Source organism: Lonchura striata, chromosome Z (genome assembly GCF_050655825.1).
Source record: "Lonchura striata isolate lonStrDom1 chromosome Z, ASM5065582v1, whole genome shotgun sequence".
NCBI lineage: Eukaryota > Metazoa > Chordata > Aves > Passeriformes > Estrildidae > Lonchura > Lonchura striata.
The window spans coordinates 47,509,666-47,532,161 of NC_140740.1; the positions used below are offsets into that span (position 1 = coordinate 47,509,666).

At 42.7% G+C, this 22,496-nt stretch overlaps 1 protein-coding gene across 5 annotated transcripts in view; it reads left to right on the forward strand.

The window, feature by feature from the left end:
• LOC110484181 (phospholipid-transporting ATPase ID) overlaps nucleotides 1-22,496 on the forward strand; it is an 85,586-nt gene that overhangs the window by 26,304 nt on the left and 36,786 nt on the right. For all 5 annotated transcript variants that reach the window (XM_021554646.3, XM_085566085.1, XM_085566087.1 and 2 more), the window contains 7 exons: nucleotides 5,887-5,945; nucleotides 15,529-15,642; nucleotides 17,734-17,832; nucleotides 18,715-18,776; nucleotides 20,295-20,367; nucleotides 20,537-20,607; nucleotides 21,737-21,819. In XM_021554646.3, the coding sequence (XP_021410321.1) occupies nucleotides 5,887-5,945; nucleotides 15,529-15,642; nucleotides 17,734-17,832; nucleotides 18,715-18,776; nucleotides 20,295-20,367; nucleotides 20,537-20,607; nucleotides 21,737-21,819 (561 nt within the window). The remainder of the gene's footprint in view (nucleotides 1-5,886; nucleotides 5,946-15,528; nucleotides 15,643-17,733; nucleotides 17,833-18,714; nucleotides 18,777-20,294; nucleotides 20,368-20,536; nucleotides 20,608-21,736; nucleotides 21,820-22,496) is intronic.

The window sequence follows — 22,496 nt, forward strand, 5'->3', positions numbered from 1 at the left end:
GTTCATTTTGTGCATGAAGTGTCAGTCCCTAGTTTGTACAGGACTTGGCAAAACCAGGCAGATCTTAAACTTCCATTTCTTGGAGCCACAAGGCCCAATATCTACAAAACTTTTCCAATACCCTCTTGAAAGCACTTCTCTTGGCATATGCTCCTTAGCATAAACCAGAAACAAATTTCCAGGCTGTCTGACCAGATATTGAATCTAACCTTTTGCAGGACTTTTCCATGCAGTCCTAAAGTAAGAAGGTTGGTGGGCTGGCCAGTTACATTTATAGCTCATTTTTTGGCATGGGTTTAATTTTATTAAATACAGATGTTATTCTGAGTTTTAGCTTCTAAAACTGTCTGCCTGAGAAAACAGGCACTTTCCCAGTGACTTGGTCTCAGTGGTTAGACCAAGAACTGGGCACTAAGCCATATTTATGTACACCGAGTTTCCACTGATGAATAATTTAAAATAGTTTTCAGTGGCAGTGAAATGATAACTTGGAGCGCAAATACCATTCCTTCTTTCCAGTGAATGCAATTTGCAGAAGCAGAACATTTGATTTACTTAGAGATACATTAAAAAGTTTCAAGAATTGAAAAACTTCTCATCTGATAGCCATACAACTTCACCCTCCCTTTTTCCTCATACCTTTCAGAATCAACAGGGCATGATAAGACACGCATGCTTAGATCTACAGCCAAAAAAACACCTCAGTTATGGTTTCCAGGCAAAGCTGGTGTAATGCTTGAGTTTTCTTAATTTTTGTTTATTGTGATCATCCAAGAGACTTTATTTCTGTCCAAACTGTTCCAGAAACAAATGAGAGTTGTGTGGTCTGCAATGGTTGAGAACTGCTGGATTAGGAGTCACAGCAGTACAACCTCACCGTCCTCAACTGGCAAAAGCCACTGAGGCAGTGTTGCCCTGTGCATGTGGTCAGTGTGGTTCTCCTTTGGTGTAGCCAGAGGACAGGAAGTTCTCCTTGCTGATGCTGTTGGATGAGGCTCCCTGTGAAATTTATTGTGGTTTATCTTGATTTAGCCAAAGATATTGGCTGTTACCCAGCAGGAAAAATTAAATTCTTGTCACTAAAAATTAGCCTCATATTTTGGCCTTTAGGGACACTGCCTCTGAGAGAGGGATGGCTATGGCAACCAAAGGCTCCATTCAGTTTTGAGCAGGTTCACAGTTACCTGGGGCCTTAAGAAAGGGTTATCACAGAAAACCTTCCCTTAGGCTCCACACAGGAATGCAGTGCCTTGATTCTCATTTCTGTTCTGTTTCATGTCCCACTACCTCATGTTTCTGTGCCATCCCAAAGCTGTTTTTGCTGCCATTAATGTTTCTCACATAAAAGCCATGTGGAGAGTACAGCTCTCACTGTTCTGAGAGGCTCCTTTCCTCACTAGGGCACATATGCATGTGGCAGCTTTTTTCTAAGTGCATTTGAGACTCTTGAGTTCAAATCCATGTGTCAAGTGCCTCTTCCCTGACTGCAAAGACCCTGGGGACAATCTGAGAAAGAGGATGGCTTCTTGCTCCCTCAGTGTGCCCTGGGAAGAGCAAAGGAGCTCAGGGCTTGTTCAACTGTTGCCTGCAGCACTTGGATTTCTGTTTCTGCATAAAGAACAGAGAGCCACTAAGAACTTCAGAAGCTGCAGTGTGACACTGAGGCTCTCCAAAGCTTTTGTCATCTATTCCTATTTACATCTAACACCATTTATCTTTTCTGTGGCACTTCTTCCAGGACTAGACTTGGAGCCCCTGAGGAGGGGATAAGGGTAGCACTTACTGTATGGCAGGAAACAGGCAAGTGTTGGGAAGTTCTGTTTTTCACAAATAGCTTTGTCTTTCATCGGCTTTGAGAATACCAGTTGTTCTCAGGAAAATTCCTGAAGGAACACACAACACAATAGTTGAAGCCCAGCAAGTCTGAATCTCTTGAGCTCTGCTTCTGTTTTCCTCTGGGACACCAGATAAGTGACTCTGATCTCTTGGTACATTGTTCTCCCCATTGTGAAGATAAGAAAAAATTGTCTTAGGAAAGTAGTGAAGGATTAAGCACTTTGAGGTTATTGAATGAAGCCACTGTGGTTGATTTGAATCATCCATTTGGGGCAGATGGCAGCTGATTTCAAAATGACTGATACTGTTAGATGTGCCTGAAGAAGGAGAAAAGCACATTTGCCTGCTAATGTAGCTTTACATTAGTGATTAGAGCACTTGATGAAAATAGTCTACAGACAGAGACCAAAAATTGTGATCTAAAGAAAGGCTTAAAAAATAGGGATGCTATGTACTTACAGGGTCATTGAAGGAAAAGGAGGAAGGCTAGCACTTCAATGCATTGAACAGCTTAGATGTATGCTAATGCAAGAGTGAGCAAACAGGAAGAACTAGGTATCTTAACACAATATTTAATAGCTGTAACAGACACATGCTGTGATAACTCATGAGACTGGAATGTTAATAGAAAAGAATAAAACTAACTCTATATGGTTAACTGAAGCTTTCCTTTTATGACTACATGGTCTGAAATGCATCTTGAAGAAAGAGATGACCGAATTGCAGATCTCTTAATAATGCTACAAGGTAATGAACACAAGCATAGAAAATCAAGAAGGGCAGTATTTATAAAAAAAAAAAAAAAAAAAAAAAAAAAAAAAAAAGTAGTTTCCTGAGACTCAGGGTATGGTGGTAAATGAAGAATGACATCTATGCAGAGGCAGAGCTGGAGAGAAGTGTAGAGGAACACAACCTACTCAGCTGGCACAGATTTTGGTGCAGAGGTGGGTAACTTTTTGGAGAGGAGAGGAGGTTGTTTCAGAAGTGATTCCCTCCAAAAGGGAGGGAATGGGAGGAGCTGGCTGGTCCTCTGAAAGCTGGAGGGAGTGTAAACAGGAATAGTTATGAAATGATGTGATGATACTTGAGAAAAAGTGACAGTATCAAATTGTTTAACATTGACTTCAAGAAGGAAACCTTCAAAAAATATGAAGAGCTAATAGCTGAGACCTCATTCGAAGGACTCTTATGGTAGGGGAAGAATTAGACAGAGCTGTCATTTCCTTAAATAATTTATATTAAGGGGACATATATTATTAATTGTTATTAAGGGCACATATATTATTAATTGATATTAAGGGCACATGTATAAGTTATCACCTTTCAGAGAAAGGCTCCCAGGTGACTGAAATGGTGGAATCAGAAGCTTTCCATTTGCTTCAAAGGAAGGATGCCTCTAGAAGGTGCAAAACAGTTTGTTTTATCCAGCATTAACAGTGTGGCAAAGACTCAAAGTGAGAAAAGGCTATCAAGGACATAAAGGGCAATAAAAGTTATTCTGTAAGAGTTGGGGCCTCTGGGAATGCTCAGTGGAAAAAGCTTAGCAAATAAAGCTAAGAAATCAGAGGGGTTTTGTTGTAATGTGTTTGTTGGGTTTTTGTTGGTTTTTTTTCCTCCCTCTAGATATCTAACATAATTCTTGCCAAAATCAGAGGAGAAAGGGATAGGTTTTGGGCTGGAATAGAGGGAGAATGGGTTGGCTGGGTAAGGTAAAGCATGCCCTGGAGCAGTTCTGCCTTTGAGAATCTGGCTCACAGACAGGCGAAGTTCAGAAGACTGGGAAGAGAGCAAGCACAGGAAAAAAAAGAAAAGCTGAGCAATTATAGATGTATTGGCTTCACTTGAGTAAAGGTTAAAACAATAAAGTGAACCACTTCAAAGTAACTAGGAGTGTGTGTGGGGAAGAGAACAGTCAGCAGTCCTGAAAAACTGCATCAAACCAAAATTAATTCTGTTTTAGTGGTAGCTGGAGGGCTATTGAAAAAGCTTCAGATAGCTGCCATGTATCTTGACTGTCACTTGTGGCATTTTTACAAGTAAGCTGGAGATACATGCTTGAGATAAAATCACAAAATGGTGAGTGCCAGATTTTTCAGAAAAAAAAGAAGACGTTAATCATAGATATTGATGACTGATAAGGAAACTTGAAAGATTCATCAGGGGTATATCCCATCCTGAGTCTGGTATTCAATATTTACTTCTACATCTTGGCTGACAGAATAAAGAACACACTTAGTACATCTGTGAATGGCACCATGCTGGCAAGAGCTACAAGCACACTGAAAGATAGGATTGGAATTGACTAGTTGGAGAAATAGTCTGAAAGAATTTGGATGCAGTTCAGCAAGGACAAATGAAAGCTTTGCATTGCCTGATAAGGCATCTGGCTTTGCCAGAAAGGATCTGCCAAAATGGAACATATTCTGGAAAGCCATCCTCTGTGTGCTGGTGGTGCATAAGGATGTTGCTTTAAATTACTCCTGGGTGAATTCTTATGCATCATGTGCATTGTCTGCAAGGAAACTTGTATGTCCCTTATGCCCTGGTCAGCTTTGGTAAGGCCTCAGCTGAAAACCATGGCCCATTTTGGGGATCCATTCAGAATGGGCTGAACTAGCTGGGAAGTCCACTGGAGAGCACCAAGGGTGATGCTCCTTCTGACGGATTAATGCATAAGAAGTGACTGAAGAAATGGGAGTTACTTACCTTTGGGAAGGCTAGTGTAAGGCATAAATGCCTTCAGTAGGTAGTGAACTTGGAATCACAGAATCCCTGCACAGAACAGCCCCAAGAACCACGCCTCATGCCTGAGAACATTGTCCAATATTTCCTATACTCTGTCAGGCTTGCTGCTGTGACCACTTCCCTGTGGAGCTGTTGCAGTGCCCAACCACTCTCTGGGTGAAGAACCTTTTCCTGATATCCCACCTAAACTTCCCCTGACACAGCTTCAGGCCATTCCCTCTGGTCCTCTCACTGGGCACCCAGAGGGGAGAGCAGTGCTTGCCTCTCTTCTTGCCCTCCTAAGGAAGTTGTGGAAAGCAATGAGGTCTTCCCTCAGTCTACTCCTCTCCAGGCTGGACAGACCAAGTGACCTCAGGTGTTCCTCATATGGCTTCTCCTCAACTCCCTTCACCAATCACATGATCCTCCTTTGGTCTCTTTCAAATAGCTTTCATACCTTTTGTACACTGTTGTGCCCAAAACTGCACACAGGACTCAAGGTGAGGCTGCACCAGTGCAGAGCAGAGTGGGACAATCTCCCTCAACTGTCTGTAGTCTGTATCCTTGGCAAGTAGCACAAGGAACTTAGGGGAAACCGAAAACCACCTTTGACCCTCTCTCACCTTTGACCCTTCACCCTCTGGGAGAAGACAAAACCTCTTGAAATTGAAGGAACAAGTTTTATGTTAGATAATGCAGGGGAAAACTGCCCTAGGGGAAGCAGACTTCAGTCCTGGAATAGAGAGTTGAAGAACAGGTGTTGCTGGAGCTTTTTTTGTCATTTTTGGGGAAGAGAGGCAAGACCCTGCTTTGAGGTAAAGGACAAATTTGATGACCTTTTGATATCCTTCCAGTAATTTTTGATTTCATGACAGCTGGGGGGATGATGTCCCATCAGTGGGATGATGATCAGAAATGCACCTGTGCTTGGAGAAGGGCACCCACCAACTGTAGGCTGATAGCAAAACCTGCAGAGACTTTAGGGGGAAGAGAAGGAGCAGGGCAGGACGAGTGAGCACCACTAGTTAAGTGGGAACTCCTACCCAGAAGGTGAACAACCTGACCAGGCACTGGCATTGCAGTGAGTGGTGGGTAGAGGAGATTTGTTCCATGGTGTTAAGAGTGCCATGGTACCAGTGCACAGTGCTGCTCCATCAGTGTCACCAGCCACCCCAGGGCCCTGGCATGGGGCTCTTGGCACAGACCTCCGATTCACTGTGTCACTCCCTTCTAGCAGCTCTGCTTGCACTTTCTGATGCTCCATTCACATCTGTATTGACTCATCTTACCCTCAAGCCTGATTGATGTGTTTCCTTTTATTTCCAGAGGAAGAGAGACAACTTCAAGCAAACAACCGGGATTTTAATCTGCAGTTTGAATATGCTGTAAGTAACCAGTGTATGTTGTTTCATGCAGATGTAGTCACAGATGTAGCTGCATCTGTTTCATGTCTCAAGTGTTGGTTCAAAGGGGTGAACAGAACTGCATGCCAGCTATGGCTCTGTAAACCAGGCAAACACAAGCCAGATGAACCATCAGAGGTGGATTGCTGCTAACTCAGCCTGAAAAATGGGCAATTGAAGTAGATGCAGTTCTGGAAACGCATGCCATAGTGACTTTGCACACTTACAGAAAATTATTTGTGAGTCAAAACGTTTGCAGGATCAGGCTCCAAGGCCTTTCAATAACGGAACCTGGGGGCAGTTTTCTTTGGAAATTTGTCTCCATTTAAAGTAAAACATGAAAGGAAATGTGTCAGTTCCTCAGCTTTGTCAGTGAAATCATCTCTGTCAGGAAGGTTTTGAATCTAGCCCTTGTGGCTTTCTGCCAGTTTTTCTGCCAGATTTTTAACAGCCTACTTAGGTTCACTCTGTGCCATGAAATCTGTAATTCCAAAGTGCACCTTGACACAGGCTGGCTGTGTCCCAGGTCTGCCAGGCTAATTTGCCAGGGAGCCCATTGGGCAACTTCATTTCCAAAGTTTGTGGATCATTTTCTGATACTGTGTGCAGAGGAGGGCTAGCTCAGCCTCTAGGTCAGTCCTGCCTGCCTGTAGCAACATCCCCTCTGTAAGGCCACCCTGAAGCTGCATTCTTTCAAAGTGTTTTGAGCTGTTAGTTAATACCGAAGTGAATTTTGTGAATTTTTGTCCTTTGAATATCTGAATTCCAGTGGTGAAATTAATAATTCAGTTACTCAGGAGCTCTTTGAATCATGTTTTGGTTTAGGAACATCACAAGTATTTTCTCGGCAAGAAGTGAAAAAACTAAGCATTTTAGAACACAATAATTTCTTGTGATGGGGACAGTATGACTTGCCAGCAGGTTTGACTTATGGCAACGCGGTGGTTTTCAGTGGCTGCTTTTCAGCCATGAACATGGGTTAGAGCTGCTAAGGTTCAGAGCTGCTGCATATGTCCTGAATATTAAATGCATGGCAGTTAATATCTGTGAAGTACTATGCAGCATGAATGTCTTATCAAGACTGGGGATTTGAGACTGGGGAAGTGAATTTGATTTGCACACAACCTGTTCATAGTGTGCTGCGATGGTTATTGCTACTACATATGGTTTCATAATCTTCCACTGAATGATTGCAATTTGCAGTAGTGGGACAAGAAAGTAGGAGGGAGATGGGCCTTACATCAGGGTAGAAGGAACAAGCAACTCTTCTGGTTCTGTGCCTAATTATGTGAAAAGACATTCAGAAAACTGACTTTGCATGACACTGCTTCCCAGCTGATTGCTTGATTGTGCCCAAGGATTTGCAAATAGCCACAATTAAGTAGACAACTTTGAGAACACTTCAGAATTTCGGTAAGTCTGTGATTAGGTGATAAAGTGAAGGCAGCCAAAAAGCCAGCTAAGTATAATATGTTAAAGCTTGGTAGTGAGTTTTGATAATCATGTCCCTTATTTTAGTCAGCTATGGCTTTTGATTTCTGGACTCCTGTGTAGACTGAGGCTTAGGAAATCCAGGAAACTGCCCAAAAAGAACCAGACCTTGAAGTGGTGAGTGGATGGTGAGGTACTAACAGACTTTAGGAATTGGTGCAAGAACTGCCCTAACTGTACAGGGCTGCACATCATGTCCTGGACTGCTTATCTCCAATAAGTCCTCACAAAAATTAAATTTATTAACTCTACATTACTATAGTGTATGAAAAGAACTAACCTTGCCCATAACGTACTTCACATCCTATGCTGTAGATTGCTGATGAATATGGAAATGACAAAAAGAGAGATAGTCTCCTGGCATCCTGCCATAACATATCTATGATGCTCCTGAAAGTTAGCTCTCCCAGGCAAGGGTTAAATTTGAGTACTTTCCTCACATTCCGATTTGTGTCGTCATGGTGGGGTTGCTCTGATAAGCACTAGGATGTGGTTCAGGGGAAAAGGACCACGAAGGACCACTTTTCCAAAGGAAACCCACCAATATAACAAAGCTTTAAAAGTATTTTAGACAGTGAAAGTCACAGGACTGAGTTTCAGATTTCTTGGTAACTAAAGGCTACATTAGCCATAAAACTTATGGAACAGGTTCTTGCAACAAAGCTAGGTGAGGCGGTAAATGTTTCTTTAGGGTGAGGCAGTTGCTGAGAAAGACCAATAAGGAAAAAGAAAGGGAAATGCAAGCCTAGGTGTTGTGTATTGACTTACTGCTGTGGCCAGGCTTGCTGTCCCACCTGCTGTGAAGATCTGAGCCTTTCACTAAACGGACAGTTTCTATTATGTGGGCAAATAGTACAAAGGTACAGAAGTGTTTTGTCCTTCTTTATCACAGCAAGAACAGGGAGGTGGGAAACTACAACCAGAGGTGGGTGTGTTGCCCTTGAATATCCCTATTCCTGGTGGGACTTTGTCCCTTACCGGTGCAAAGTCTGGAGGATATCTGTGAAAGGAGAAGAGACGAGCAGATAAAGACTTGAAAACCCTATTGTGTGTGGAGTCTGACATCAGCTCTGGCAGCTGCTGGAAGGTGGCCCTCAACATGAAGCAAGACTCCCGAATTGCTCAAACCAGCTTTGCAGGAACCCAGTGCTGCACCGTGGAAAGCTGTATCTGACAGTGCATGCAAGGGCATGTCCACCTCCATCACTCTACTTGCAGGAGACTTCGGAAGGCAAATTCACTCCCTGACCTGTTAAAAAATACAGGAGATGCAAAACTGCAGTATGTCCCTGCCTGCCACACTTCTCCAGCCATGAAGCCTCAATAGTTAAGCAGAAGGCTTAGAAAAATAATAATAAAAAAAAAAACTTTAAAAGAAGGTGCTGTGCAGTTAACTGGAAGGGCTGAGTGTGAAGGTGTGTACACTGCCCACCAGATCACAAAATTAGTTAGGAATTACTCAGAAACCAAGTGTGAATGAGTGGCATGAAAAGGCACTTAGAGCAGCAGAGAGAAGGTCTCAATATAGGTCAGTAAAAGTGAAAAGTCAAGTCCTAATCCTGTGTTTATTCACAATGTAGACAGAAAGATCCTTCCTGAATTCAGAAAGAGATTTGTTCTGTGTAAAGACTGAAATAAAGTGGAAAGCAGGGTGGCAGATGTAGTATAGCAAGGTTTAAGGCCTTTAATAAACTTAATCTATCTGCACTCACCCCAACACAGCTACAGAGGGGACAGCCTCTGTGTGTCCACCACGATGGGCTCCCCATCAACACTCTGGAGAGGAAAATCTGTTCTGAAGGCTTTTAATATTTTCTCTGATCCTAGTTCCTTTTTTAATTCTTTGCTTTCACATTGGAATTTAGCACAGCTGCACTGGGACGTCATGAAGAGCTGCGAAAACAGCTTTGAATTGGCTTTCAGACAATAGGAAAGGAAATGCAAGGCCTGTGAGTCAATGACAAATTTCATCTTGGATCAGGACCCAGGGTCAAGCCAGCATTCTTTCATCAGGACCAGCAGCAAAGGGGCTGCTTGGACTCGGGTCACCTGATGAAGTCTCTAGTGAAATAGGAGGGATGTATATAACTTCCTATAGCCAATACACATTGCCTGGGCTGGATCAGCAGCTGGGTTCTTATCTGTTTGAAATTTAATTGGAGAGCAGGGAGCTCTGGTAGTGGCTCCACCTCCTGTGCTTGCACTCTTTGATCTCAGATGGCTGCCTGGTGTGTGATCCTCAAGGACCTTATCGGCATGGTCAGGGTTGTGGCACCAGCTGCTCTCTCTTCCTGACTCAACCTGCAAATGTTTCCCAGTGTCTCATGCTCAAGGTGGAAAGGAGTGTGGTCTGATGAAGTGAAAAGTGGTTTCAGTGGTCCCTGAAGGAATAGGTACAGCAGCAACCTGCACTGCTCTTTAGTAAGATGTAAGTTGTATCCATCCAAAGAGCAATGAGGAGTCAGGGAGCAGCCTGAGTGGGGCTGTAGTTTGAGAGGAGGCAAGCTGGAAGTGGAGGTGTTCCAAGCTCAGGCAGAGCTCTCACTGACCAGGGTGCAGTTCTGCAGCATCTGGCTGATACGGACAGGGCAGGATGCTGGCGATGGGGTCCATCCTGACCATTCCAGACAAGGTGAGGTGATAAACTAGGTCCAAGGCCCTCTTAGGGAGCCCAGGCAGAGGTGGGCTGAATACAAATCTATACCAAAGGTCCATGGTCCATCAAGGATGTAGAACTGGATAGATATATCTGGGAAACAAGGACAGATGACAGTCTGGAGATGGGGACTTCTACAACACAGCTCAGGTGAGGATAGAAGACTCATGGCTGAGCTTAAGTGAACTCCTGAGTTCTGGACAGGGGTTGTGGCTGGAGACTCCAGGTGAGGTCAAGGTCCTCAAGGCATATCAGGCCCCTGAGAAGTACGTAAATATTGAGCTGTGCCAGATGTGGTCTTCAGTGAAGTCCATAGACTCCTTTGGATCAAGTCTTCCACTCTTCATCAAAGTCAAATGGAGAAAATAGTCTGACTGGGCTGGTTGGGAATCTTGTTGTGTGAGACCATAATGAAAACAGTGGTTTGGAGTTTGTCTCCTTTGCACCACTCAGCGGTGCTCTGCCCTCTCCTTCTTTACTGCTTCCTGCCAGGCAGCATCTTCAGGTACTGAGCCAAGCCAGGAGAGAGCACAGTGCTGTCAAACGGGGTGCCTAAGAGACAAGACTTCTAGGTTATTGTGCTTGGCTTGTCTGTGAGCAATGAGGATGTCAAGCCATGTGTTGTCCTTTGCACCACCATGACAAGGACACTCACCACACTGATGATTAACTGCTCAGTAATGGGGTGACACCAGACTGAAGGAACAACATAGAAAAACACAATCAGTGATCATGCTTTCTTACAGATTTTCACAGCATACCCAACATGTGATGAGATCCTGGAACTCTCTTCATTAGTCCTGTCAAGAGAGGGTCAAGGGGTTGCATATGTAAGACATTCCTATCCTTTTTCTGTTCAAAGGAAGGAAAAATGGGGGGGGGGGGAGGAGGGGGAGGGAAGGAAAAGGGAGGAAAAGAGAACTGTGCTTTGGAAATTGGCAATTTTATTTCTACTCCTGAGAGTTTACTTTCTTACAGGGACTTTTACAGGGACCAGATTAACACCACCACATCCTTTTGGCTTTTATCAGTCTTCTGTTGAGTTAGGGCTGCTGCCTACCATCAGGAATAAGTCAGTGAACTTGGGAGTCTTAAAACTGGTCTAGTCTGATTGTTCTGTACTCCCTGTGAAAACAAAATCTTGGTGGTATCATATGTATTACATATTACATGTAATATTACATGAGTTATTTAAACTGTTACATGAGTTTATCAAAAATTTTCATGAGCACATTCACAGCCCTGTGGTCACATTTCTGCTTATGGCTTCTGTGTTCTCTGCAATGGCACTGTTGCAGTTAAACAGAGGGCCATGGAATTGTGCTTCTGCCACCTCCTTGGTGAGGCTTTACCAATACACCTGGAAAAGACATTTCTGCTGCTCAGCTGTTCTATTGGTCTGTGGTACACAAGTACCAGCGGAATTGCCAAGTGTTGTGGCATAACACATCCCTGTGGGGTCACGAAATTCTTGCTAAAATTTTCTTATGGCTAGGTTGTCCAGATGGGAGCTATTATGTTACTGAGCCAGGGGTTTAAATTCAGAGGGTCAACACCTTACCCTTTAGTGCCTGTAATCTAGCCACAAAAGCATCAGTGTTTCTTATTTCTAGTGACTTTTATGGCAAGGAGATGATTTGTTTGCTCAGCGATCTAAGGTAGGAGCCATCTGCTGAGTTTTGCTTGCTGTTGGACGTCACAGGCGGGCTTCTGAAAACACCCCCAAAATAACAGCTCATCTGCCAGATCTGGACTTGTGTAACTGTGGAGAGATGAGCACTATTCTTAGGGACAGCATTTTGGTGGAGTCACACCTCCAGGAGGTGTGAATCTAGCCCCTGAAAAGAGCAGATGAGAATAATCCCTCACCCACAGACAACATTGCTCTGGTGTCAAGTTTTGCATCTGGAGAGCTTCAGGCTGACTGTGGGTAACCATGCTCAGACCTGCTCATTTAGGACACAGGTGCATGCAGGGACTGCCTTTGGACAACCAGAGGTCTAGGGCAGATCAGAGAGTAAATGTAAAGCCCCCCATCCCCATATTTGTGCTTAGCCCATATAACTGTTCTTCTTAGCTGTTGGTTTTCATGAATCTATAAGAAAACCAGAAGTTTCAGTAAGGCCTCTCAATACCTAATTGCGATTACAAAGATTATTCCTCTCCATGACTTTTTTTTTATGGAAGTCTCCCCCACTGTAGGCAGAGTGTGTGGACTGTGAGGCAGATGATGTGTTAGAAGCATGGCTTGTGAAATGATGGCTGCATGTGGATTACTTAATGCAGTGATGCAGCCTCCCGTAGCACCCCTCCCACCCCAGAGTCAGGTTCTGGTCCAGCTCTAAAGAGTGACAGGGTCTGATGATGTTAAGCATCACAGATTAGGATAAGATCAAGAGCAGAGGCCAGCTGAGATTTCCCTGCAGCTGGCCAAGAGCCTGAGCTGTCAAAGCACACAGCCCTGTAGCATTGCCTGAAAATATAATCTATACCTGAAAGAATTGGATTTGCTCAGGCTGGAGAAGAGAAGGCTTCAGGGTGACGTAGCCATGGCCTTCCAGTACCTGAAGGGAGCCCATAAGAATGATGGAGAGGGATTTTTACAAGGGCATGTAGCAGACAGGGCAAAGGAATGGCTTCAAACTGAGGATGGGTTTAGATTAGATACTGGGAAGAAATTCTTTATTGTGAGGGTGTTGAGGCACTGGCACAAGTTGCCCAGAGAAGCTGTGGGTGCCCGACCCCTGGAAATGTTCAAAGCCAGGCTGGAGCAATCTGGTCTGGTAAGAGGTGTCCCTGCTCATGGCAGGAATAGTTGTAATGAGGTGATCTTTAAAATCCCTTCCAATCAAAATCATTCTATATTTCTAAGACTATATGATATCTGGCATAGTGCTTCAGCTGTATCTGTGATATGGAAATGCAGAGTTTTGATTTGGAAAGGCTAAAGTTTTCTCTAGTTTGTCATTATAATTTGCTATTGATATGCCTTTATCCTCTGAGGTCCATTAACAAGTTATGTGTTGAATTAGAAATATTTATAGTAGTTACAGGTTCTTTTTTTTCCCCTGGTGATTAATTTTAATTATAGATTCTAGAATAATGAGAAGATCCATGATAATACCCCCCGTCCTTATCCTCAGGTCTAAAGTTCCCTAGTGTCCCAGAAGACACTGTGTGCCCAACAATATCATGATCCTGAACAACTATGGAGAAAACACTGGTTATCCAGATTCCTGCAGTTAAGCATTTGGAAACTGTTATGTCTGGGGTTTTTACCATGCCTAATGGCAATAGGAAACAAAATGAATGGCTGTAGTTCATTCAATTTTTCTGACGTAATTAATGGACAGAAATAGAAGGCAGGAATTGAAATAAACCACTCCCATTCTTTTCTTTTTCCCTTCTGAGATTTTTGCAGGCAAAGATCTATAAACTTTATCTGAGTGTTTACTGAGTAGTTTTTCCCATGTTATATGCAACCCTCTGAAATCTGTTGACGCACAAAGGTCAAGTCCCCTGCATTTACTTTTTCCTGCAGCAATAATCTTCTGTTTTTTCTTTAAGTAATTGGTCATAATACTTGTCCTCAGAATAGTGGACAGATTTCTTTATTTAGATCCAGCTTTTATTAAAAAAGTCTGCTAGACTGTGTGCCTGATAGATACAGTCTTGTCAAGCAATTTAGTTCCTAGCATGCTGGGTTTGCAGAGGATGCTGTTTTTCCATTGCTTCTGTTTCAGCAGTGTCCATGGAGCCTGTCCATGACACATACCCCATGGTTAAGGATTTTGAAATAAACCAAATTTAGCTACACATCATGGCATAGACAGAGTTAGCCACACTTGCAGGTAGCTGCCTGATGCCAGGAGACAGGCTGTATGTATTGTATGTATGATGATCACTGATAAATATATTTTCTTGCTGGAGTGCAATCAACAGGAGGATTTGGCTAGGTCTTCTATGAAGGCTGTTTTAATTTCTGCCCTTTTAGAGACTTACTCATTTGGCTTGTCCAAGGGATAAAACTTGATTTTAATGCTGAAGAACATACGCTGTACTGTGTGTCTGAAGGTAGAGAAATCCAGTAACTGCCTAAGATGGAACAGCTTCCCCCACACATACCTTTCAGTGGTAACCTGAAATAATTGGTTTAGTGCTGGAAACATGCTGATGCATGTCAGTGTTGATGTTGAGATCCCGGATTAATGCATGGATAAGAAGTGGGCTGTGATTCATACTTAGCAGCTTCTGTCCTCCCACCACCTTAACAATATCTAAAGGCTATTACAAATACTGCAATCACCATTTTCTCTGCTGTTGAACCAGCATATTTATTATGGAATTCAGGTGTGCTTTATATCTGCCTCCTTGTGCTGTCATACCTGAGGTTCCTTGGAAAGGGGTTAATGGGCATTGTCTGGAGAGCAGAAGCTCTCCAGGGGGAAAAATTTAAGATGTTCTCACAACAAGGGAGATTCATCCTTCCAGAACTAAGCCTGGACCAGGGCCTGTTAAACATCATATGAAAAGATAGTCTAGCACACCTGAAAACTAAAGAACAGCAGCAGCTGGTGGTTCAGTAGGATGCATTGAGCCTGTCTGGCTGGTAGCATGTATTGGACCAAACAACTCTTATCTTTGGAGAAAGAAAATAGCCCATTCTGCAATTTCAAGCTTAGGTCTTTCTGTGGTTTGCAAAAGACAGACTGGGGAGCAACCACTTCTTGTGGCTGAGGGGCCATTTGAAATTAGAAAAGGAAACTGGAAATAGGGAACAGAGCTGCAGCTCACTTACTGAAATAGTGAGTTCTTGTATTAGTGACTGTTTGCACAATGCCACATCCTAGTGATTTTTGTGAATAGAAACAAGCCACCCGTTGAAGCTGCTGAGCTGAAAGTTTGCTGAATAAACTCAAAATTATAATAATAATAAAAATAATGTCATATTCTGCTCTTGGGAGGACATATGCCTCCAGTAGGGTTGTCCAGCCAGGATTTTTCAAAGCATCAGACAAGCTACAGATGGTGGACCTGGCACGTGTTTTCCAGCCCTGCTTTATAGATGCTAACAGCAAAATGGTTGTATTCTGGTTACAATTCTCAATTTTCTCTGTGCAGTGTGTAAGTAAGACTAAATAAAGGGAAGATGTTGTGAACAACGACATACAAGTTTATCTACCTGCAGCAGCACTTGCATTAGCCAAGCATCATGTTTTCACCCATTCTAAGAGGAATTCTCTGTTTATCCATACTTGGCATGATTGTGTGGGGGGAAAAGGAAACGCTTTTTGAGCTGCTGTAGGGAACAATGCTATTGCTAAATATAAGCAAGTAAGACACAGTTGAAATTTGTTGTGCTATAATTTTGTTTCCTGTTTTACCAATTCTACTTATTTTCATTTTTTTTCCCTACAGAACAATTCAATTAAAACATCGAAATACAATTTCTTCACTTTCCTGCCTCTCAACCTGTTTGAGCAGTTTCAGCGAATAGCCAATGCTTACTTCCTTTTCTTGCTGATTTTGCAGGTATGAAATCACTCTGCTGTTTCCAGCAGATTGTTCTCTGTTATCAAAGCCAGTCTATGTTTGACAGGTGTAATGAAGTGCAAGCTATATTCCTGGTGTGAATTAGCATCTTAGTAAAATCTTACAGTACATAGAAAGTAGGGCAGAAAAAAGCAATTTTCTCTTTTACCTTTGGATATGAGCGTTTGAACTAAATGAAGGAAAAAGTTAATTAGTTTTCAACAAACTGTGCAACATTTTCATGCCCTGCCCTACTATCCCTTTGTGTCTACTTTTGAATGCTCCTGGCTGTCCTCAGACTTGCATTACTTATTCATCCTGTACTATAAAGCCAAGTTGTCTCTTACCCATAGATTTCAGGGTGAATTCCACAGGCAGTCACAAAGGAAAACAGCAAGATGGATGCCACCTTTGTAACCTGTGGTGTTTCCCTGGGAGGGAAGGAGTTAACATCAGGAAGGCTTAAGGTTGTGGCTAATTTGCATAAAGCTGGATATTGCTGCTCCCTTTTCCAGGGTGAGGAAGGTGTCCAGCAGGGAGTGTGCCAGACACTGACAGCACTGTTGAGCCCTGTGAATTGCAATGGCATTATGTTGCACTTTGCTCATCACTGTTGCTAATGATACCCTGAAAGCTAAACACACTGGATAAATTGATATCAGGATTTCTGCCCCTTTGCACCTTGCTGTGTACTCTGCCATTTTTGTGTCGTATTAGAATATATGTTATCAAAAGAAGTGTGTAATTTTGATCATGGTTCAAGCTTAATGTTTTAAAGTTAATCATTTCACTGCACAAAAAGTTGCAAAATAACCCATTTCAAATGCTTTTTTAATATAATTTCAGCTCAAAAAAGCATAGGTGAAATGTGGTTAAGCCTTCAGCAAACCACATATGATCTTTTTTGCTTATTTACAGGGAATGAATTTTTGAAATTACAGTGCATCTATATTTTTTAAGAGAAGGTTTCTTTTTAGCTGAGCTGAGAGCACAGTTCCTATGTTGTTGTACTGCACTCTAGCTGTTTGTCTGTCAAATTCACGGGATTTCAAAGTATTTGCCTTAAATTATTCCACTGTGTGTTTAGCTAGGCCATCTAGGGTTGGCTATATATAAAAGCACACAGCCTTTTCTTTACATCAAGGTAGCCTAAAGAGGGCAGGCATTAGTCTACATATTCCTCACTCCATCCCTGTGGGACTATTCCTGCATCAAGTGTGGATGTGATGGGCAGGCTGTGGGGATTCTGTCTCCCCCTCCTTTGGCACAGACCCTCAGGACATGCATTTTCCAAGGCAGATGAGAAGGAAGCAGTTGCATCCTGTACAGCTGAGCAGGGCTATGGTGCCTGTAGGATCTAGGCTATGACAGTGCATAAATATCAACTTCAGAACGCACCTGGCATTGTCACTTCCCAGATCCAAACTGAGGGACACACGAATGCTCTTTTCACATTGCTTCCATCCCTGGTGCTGCACTTCTAGAGGAAGGGGAGAATTGTGTGGGAATGAGACATCTCCCTCGGCATGACTGATGGCCTAAGAGAATCACCCTCAATGCTTTGGTCCTCTCACTGTAAAAGATGCAGGAAACAAAGATGGCTGTGCTGCTCTTGGGAGAGCAAGGTCAGCCCTGGCAACAGCTTGCATTGTCCGTTGATGCAAAATTTACTTCATGAGAAGTTACTGAAACAAAGAACAGAAGCTTTTGAGGGCTCTGCACAGCTGGTTTTGCTCAGATAGCTCTTGAGTCCCTCACAGGGGGCTTGCCCATGTCAGTACTTCCAAAGAAATATCCTGGGGATTTGGCAATCCTAATTCTGCAAACAACAATAAAGAGCAACCCACTACACTTTCTGACAGCTTCATTTTTCTAACTTAAATTATAGCTTGCTTTGTAAGGAAAACATAGGTTCCCTGGCTCTCCCACCTTTTAAGGGGGTGGAGGGTCACATATCAGGGATGGAGCTACATTTCTGTATTTATTCTATATTCAGATATCATAGAAAAATGTTGTCTGCAGCTTGGTTAGGAAGCAGTGGCTTTCTGAACTGGCAGGAAATGTTTTAACTCAGATCTTTTCTTCCTACAGCTGATTCCGCAGATTTCCTCACTGGCCTGGTTTACAACAGTGGTGCCCCTGGTGCTTGTGCTAGCTGTATCAGGAGTCAAGGATGCTATTGATGATTTTGTAAGAACTGTATTTCTGACCTGTACTTTGGAGTTGGCCTGTGATTCTTCAGCAGAGTAACTGAAATAAACTGCATAAAAAAACTGGTGGCAAGTAATCAGATGGGGTCAGAAAATTAAGTCCCTAAAATCTATAGTTTGTTACTGAAACAGGAGCTAGAATTTCCAAATTGATGACCAGCTCAGCAGCTCCATTGACTTTCTCTGAAACTGCTCAGCATGTCTGAAAATGTGATCACTCATAGATATGTCTGGATGCAGGCACAGAAATATTTTCTTAGATTTCCAATTTGGAGAACTTATCCTCTATCATCTTGTAAAATTTAGGTGGAAAAACAATTTGGTAGGAAGCAAGTGCTCAACCCATTTATGATTTTTCAAACTTGCTCTGATTTGGCCAAAGTCTGCTGCCATCAGAGCTAATGGTCATAATCCCAATTGACTTCACAGAGTGATAGTAGAGCTGAGTTTGGCATCTGATTTTCTCTCATTATTAAAATGATTTTGATGTTCAATGGAGCAATGCCAAAATATCAGTGGCTACTTTCCATATGAGAGCAGAGGAATGAATTCTCTGGTGTTTACAGACTGAGGTGGGTGGGAGCAATGCCAGCTGAGTCAGAGCTGTGCTGAAGTGAGATGCAAGGCTCTACCTTCCTTCTTCTCTCCAAGAGCAAGCCCAGTGTTGCCTGTTGCCCTTTGCAGTCTGGTTATGCTCTGTGTCACTGCCGTAAACATGTGCTGGACACTGACTCAGTTGTGACCCTAATCTGCCTGACCCATACAGCCACCTGTGTGGAAACCTAAAATGTTAATGAACTGCCTATGGCTCCTGTGTTTGGTTTCCTGGAAATGCCTTTTAACTTTCTGATCCAATTTACAGAATCGACACAAAAGTGACAAACATGTCAACAACCGTCCAGTCCAGGTCCTGATCAATGGCATGTAAGTCCTTTTTCCTGTAGTTCTCACAGGGAAAAGCATTTTATTAGTAATTTTTTTTTTCTTTGTGTGTGTGTGTAATTCTCAAGGATCACTAAACAATTTAAAATTGAATTGTGTTTCATACTACTACTTCATCATGCAGTTTTGGACTGTCTGATTAAGAAACCCTAGACACAGTACCAGAATCTGTGCAGACATTATGGCTGTGACCTTATGCTGACAAAAATTAAACTCTTTCTCTGTTCATGGGTGTTTATGTATAAGTAAGAATTTCAGAGTCTTGTATTACTTTACACCTTATCCCACAAAAGCAACATGCAAAGCTATCTTCTGGATCCATTTATACTCAGAGCATTTATTTTGCATTAAGCAAAACTAGGCATTATGAACAAGATATTTCAACTTAAGAAGCTGGAATATCTCTTTCATACACTTCATTATACTTCAAGTGTGTGTAGCACTTCTGGCTTAAATGTACCCAAAATATTTCAGCTGCGTGCTTTGGACATTGTACTGTTCTTTCCTGCAGAAAAAATAGCAGAGGCGTTTTCATGGCAGACAGATGTGCTTGCAGCTCTGTGGAGTACAACTATGCATAGGACACAGCTGTAGACAGCTGGGAAGTATTTTGTGACTTTTTTCCACACTATAGATAGCAATACATTGTGCAAACTCCAACAGATGATCAAACAGTTAAAAATATAAGTGGAAACTGAAGAATAGGGACATAGTTTTTTGTGCTCTCTGCTAAGTAAACAAGTTTCTTAGTTTACTGTGTATTAGTTACTGTGTCTAGGAAACAAATTTTGACATAGAAATTTTATAATGTTTTGCCTTTTCCAAAACCTAGAAACCACAGATCGTGTCCAGCTCTAACCAACACTGAATAAGCAAGATTGAACTGAGTTCAAGCTTGAGCTCCCAGTCCTGCTTTGAGACTGATCTTTTCTCACCTCTAGAATTTTCATGTACAGCTATATTGGCTGTGTTGGTGCTTGCAGTTTAGCTGGCTTCCTGTGTGCACATCTGGCTTAATGCTGTGAACACCACTGCATACATGGCTCAGACAGGCAAGTGCACAGCCAAAGCACCTGCGCTGACCTTCCTGAAAGCTGGTTACTCTTGCCCTTAGTACCACTCAGAAAACCTTACACAATCTGCAGTTTTCCCAGATGAAGTCTCTCACACAAAGCAGAGAGGGTTTTTTGAGGCAATGTGGCCCTTTAAGAGAAGGAAGGAAGGGAGTAGGCACTGCAGAGACAAGGACAAGGATAGTGCACATGGACTGTACTACTATTGTGGGTCTTGGTCTCACCCAGCATTGGTCAGCCCAAACACTGCTTTTATTGATTTTTACTGCTTTTTTTTTTTTGTACTGTGGTGATCCTGCAGCTTAGTCCATGATCAGGACACATCACGGCAGGCCCTGCTCTTAAGTCCTGATGGCAGCTATGGTCTGGCTCCAGGAGCCAAGTGGCATTTGCTATATGTGCTTACTTACCAGTGTTTTCTTTGCAGGTTAAAGGAGCAAAAATGGATGAATGTCCAAGTGGGGGATATAATAAAACTAGGAAACAACAACTTTGTGACAGTGAGTACTGTTTGTCTCTATCCTGATCACAGTTAATCTCTGCCACTCTTATCACTCATAAGAAAATCAGTCATAGTGATGATGTGGCAGTAGCCACAAGCAGCACTGATCTGCAATGCCTGCTGACTGTGTGAATTCATGCCAAGTCTGTCTGTCTCTCTGTGCTCAGGCTGATCTCCTGTTGCTGTCGAGCAGTGAGCCGCACAGCCTGACATACATTGAGACAGCTGAGCTGGATGGGTAAGTGAGCCTGGCCCTGGTGTGCAATCACGGCCACCACAGCAAAGACACATTCCTAGTGACCTTGGGTGCTGCAGGCATAACTGCAATATCTTTGGTAGCAAGAGTTTCATAACATGTAGAATAAACTTTGGGTAGGTATCTTGAAAGTAACATCTTCTGGTGGGTACTTTTGCTTCTTGAGTGCAAATGTCATGTGAGGAGGGAACTTTACTTTTCAGTGACAGCTCTTCTGACACTGAGAGTTAGTAAGACACATGTCCCTGCAATATCCCCAGCAGAAGCTGCTGCTTTTCTCTCTAGTATTTTCCTTGAGAAAGATTATCTGGGTGAAATAATCATAATGAATAACTCTGGTAATCTGCTTTGGTCTGCTATAGAATAATATGAATGCAAGCACACAGAAAAGGCTTCCAAATGCTGCCCACCCCAGGACACAACTAGCTACAAAACCAGAGGGCTGCAACTTGTATAAATTGGAATAAACTGGAGCTGACTCACCTTTATGACGAAGTTTGCATTACCTTTTCTGTATTGTTCAGAACTAGCAACAGTCTGAGCAACTAAGCAAGACCAGAAATTACAAGAAATTGTGTCTCTCCCAAGACCCTGCAGACAGCCCTCTGGACTTTCCCTATGTGATTTCTAGTGAAAATGGGTTTGTAGTTTTCATACACACAAGTGCCACTTCTACAAGGCCCTGAACAAATGCAGTATGCTTTTGACATTGTGTTTCCAGCTCCCCAGCTAGCTAGTCCCAGGACTGAAGCAATCTTTCAGATCAGAATACCATGGGAGAAAATACTCAGAGCTCTCATAAATGTAATACCTTGGATTTAAAATGTGTCATGAGTGACAGGGTAAAGAGTGCACTGCTCTGTGGTGAAATTAAGAAGACAGAGCCACTTCACCTTTGGTACTATGCTCAGAATTCCTCTGAATGCTTGTCTTTGCAACTCAAAGAGACAATCTACACTCTTTGGCCAGGTGAAACAGATGTACAGTATCATAGTCCATCAGATGTCTAAGGAAGAAGACTGTCCTCAAGAGCAGAAGTGATTTTCAAGGAAAGCTTTCAGTTCACATATGACTTTCAGGTCATGTTTTTTTCCTATATTGTTTGTCACAGTGAAACAAACCTGAAGGTGAAGCAGGCACTAACAGTCACTGCAGAGCTTGGAGAAGACCTTCAGAAGCTGACAGAGTTCAATGGTGAGTATAAATGGAAAATTCACTTTACAGGTGACTTACCCAAATTAGAGAGAGTGGTTGGGACTCTTCCTGCCGGCAAAACAGAACAGGCACTCTGCAGTCTGTACAACAGGTGTAAAGAAAAAGGTCCACCACATGTAAAGGAAAAGGTCCCTCTTTGCTTGCAAGTCTTGGTGCCACACATGGCTATGACCTGACACTGACTGCATTGGTGGCAATTTTTGTGGATGGACACTTTTCATTTGTCTGTCTGCATAAGTCGAGACTAACCACCTTGAAAGCCAGCACAAGAGTTCACATAACTGCACAATGAAAGCTGTTCTCCCAAAATCATATGCTTAGTTCAAGATATCTACACACTGTTGTAGCAATGCTGATGCACTGATTACATTTATCTTCTGATCAGTGGCACTTCCCAGACCCCACACAGACCTGAGGAATAACTGTGCACAGAGGACAGGTGAGCCTTCCCAGCCTGAAGCCTCACCCTGAAGTTGTTCCTTTCCTCTCTCAATGCAACAATAAAGACTGAGTTTTAAAATATCTAAAGCAAGCAGTATAGATGGGTATAATAGGAAATGTGTCCTTTCTTAGCACTGTTTTCTGTATCAAATACAAGATGGAATGGAATGGAATGGAATGGAATGGAATGGAATGGAATGGAATGGAATAGAATA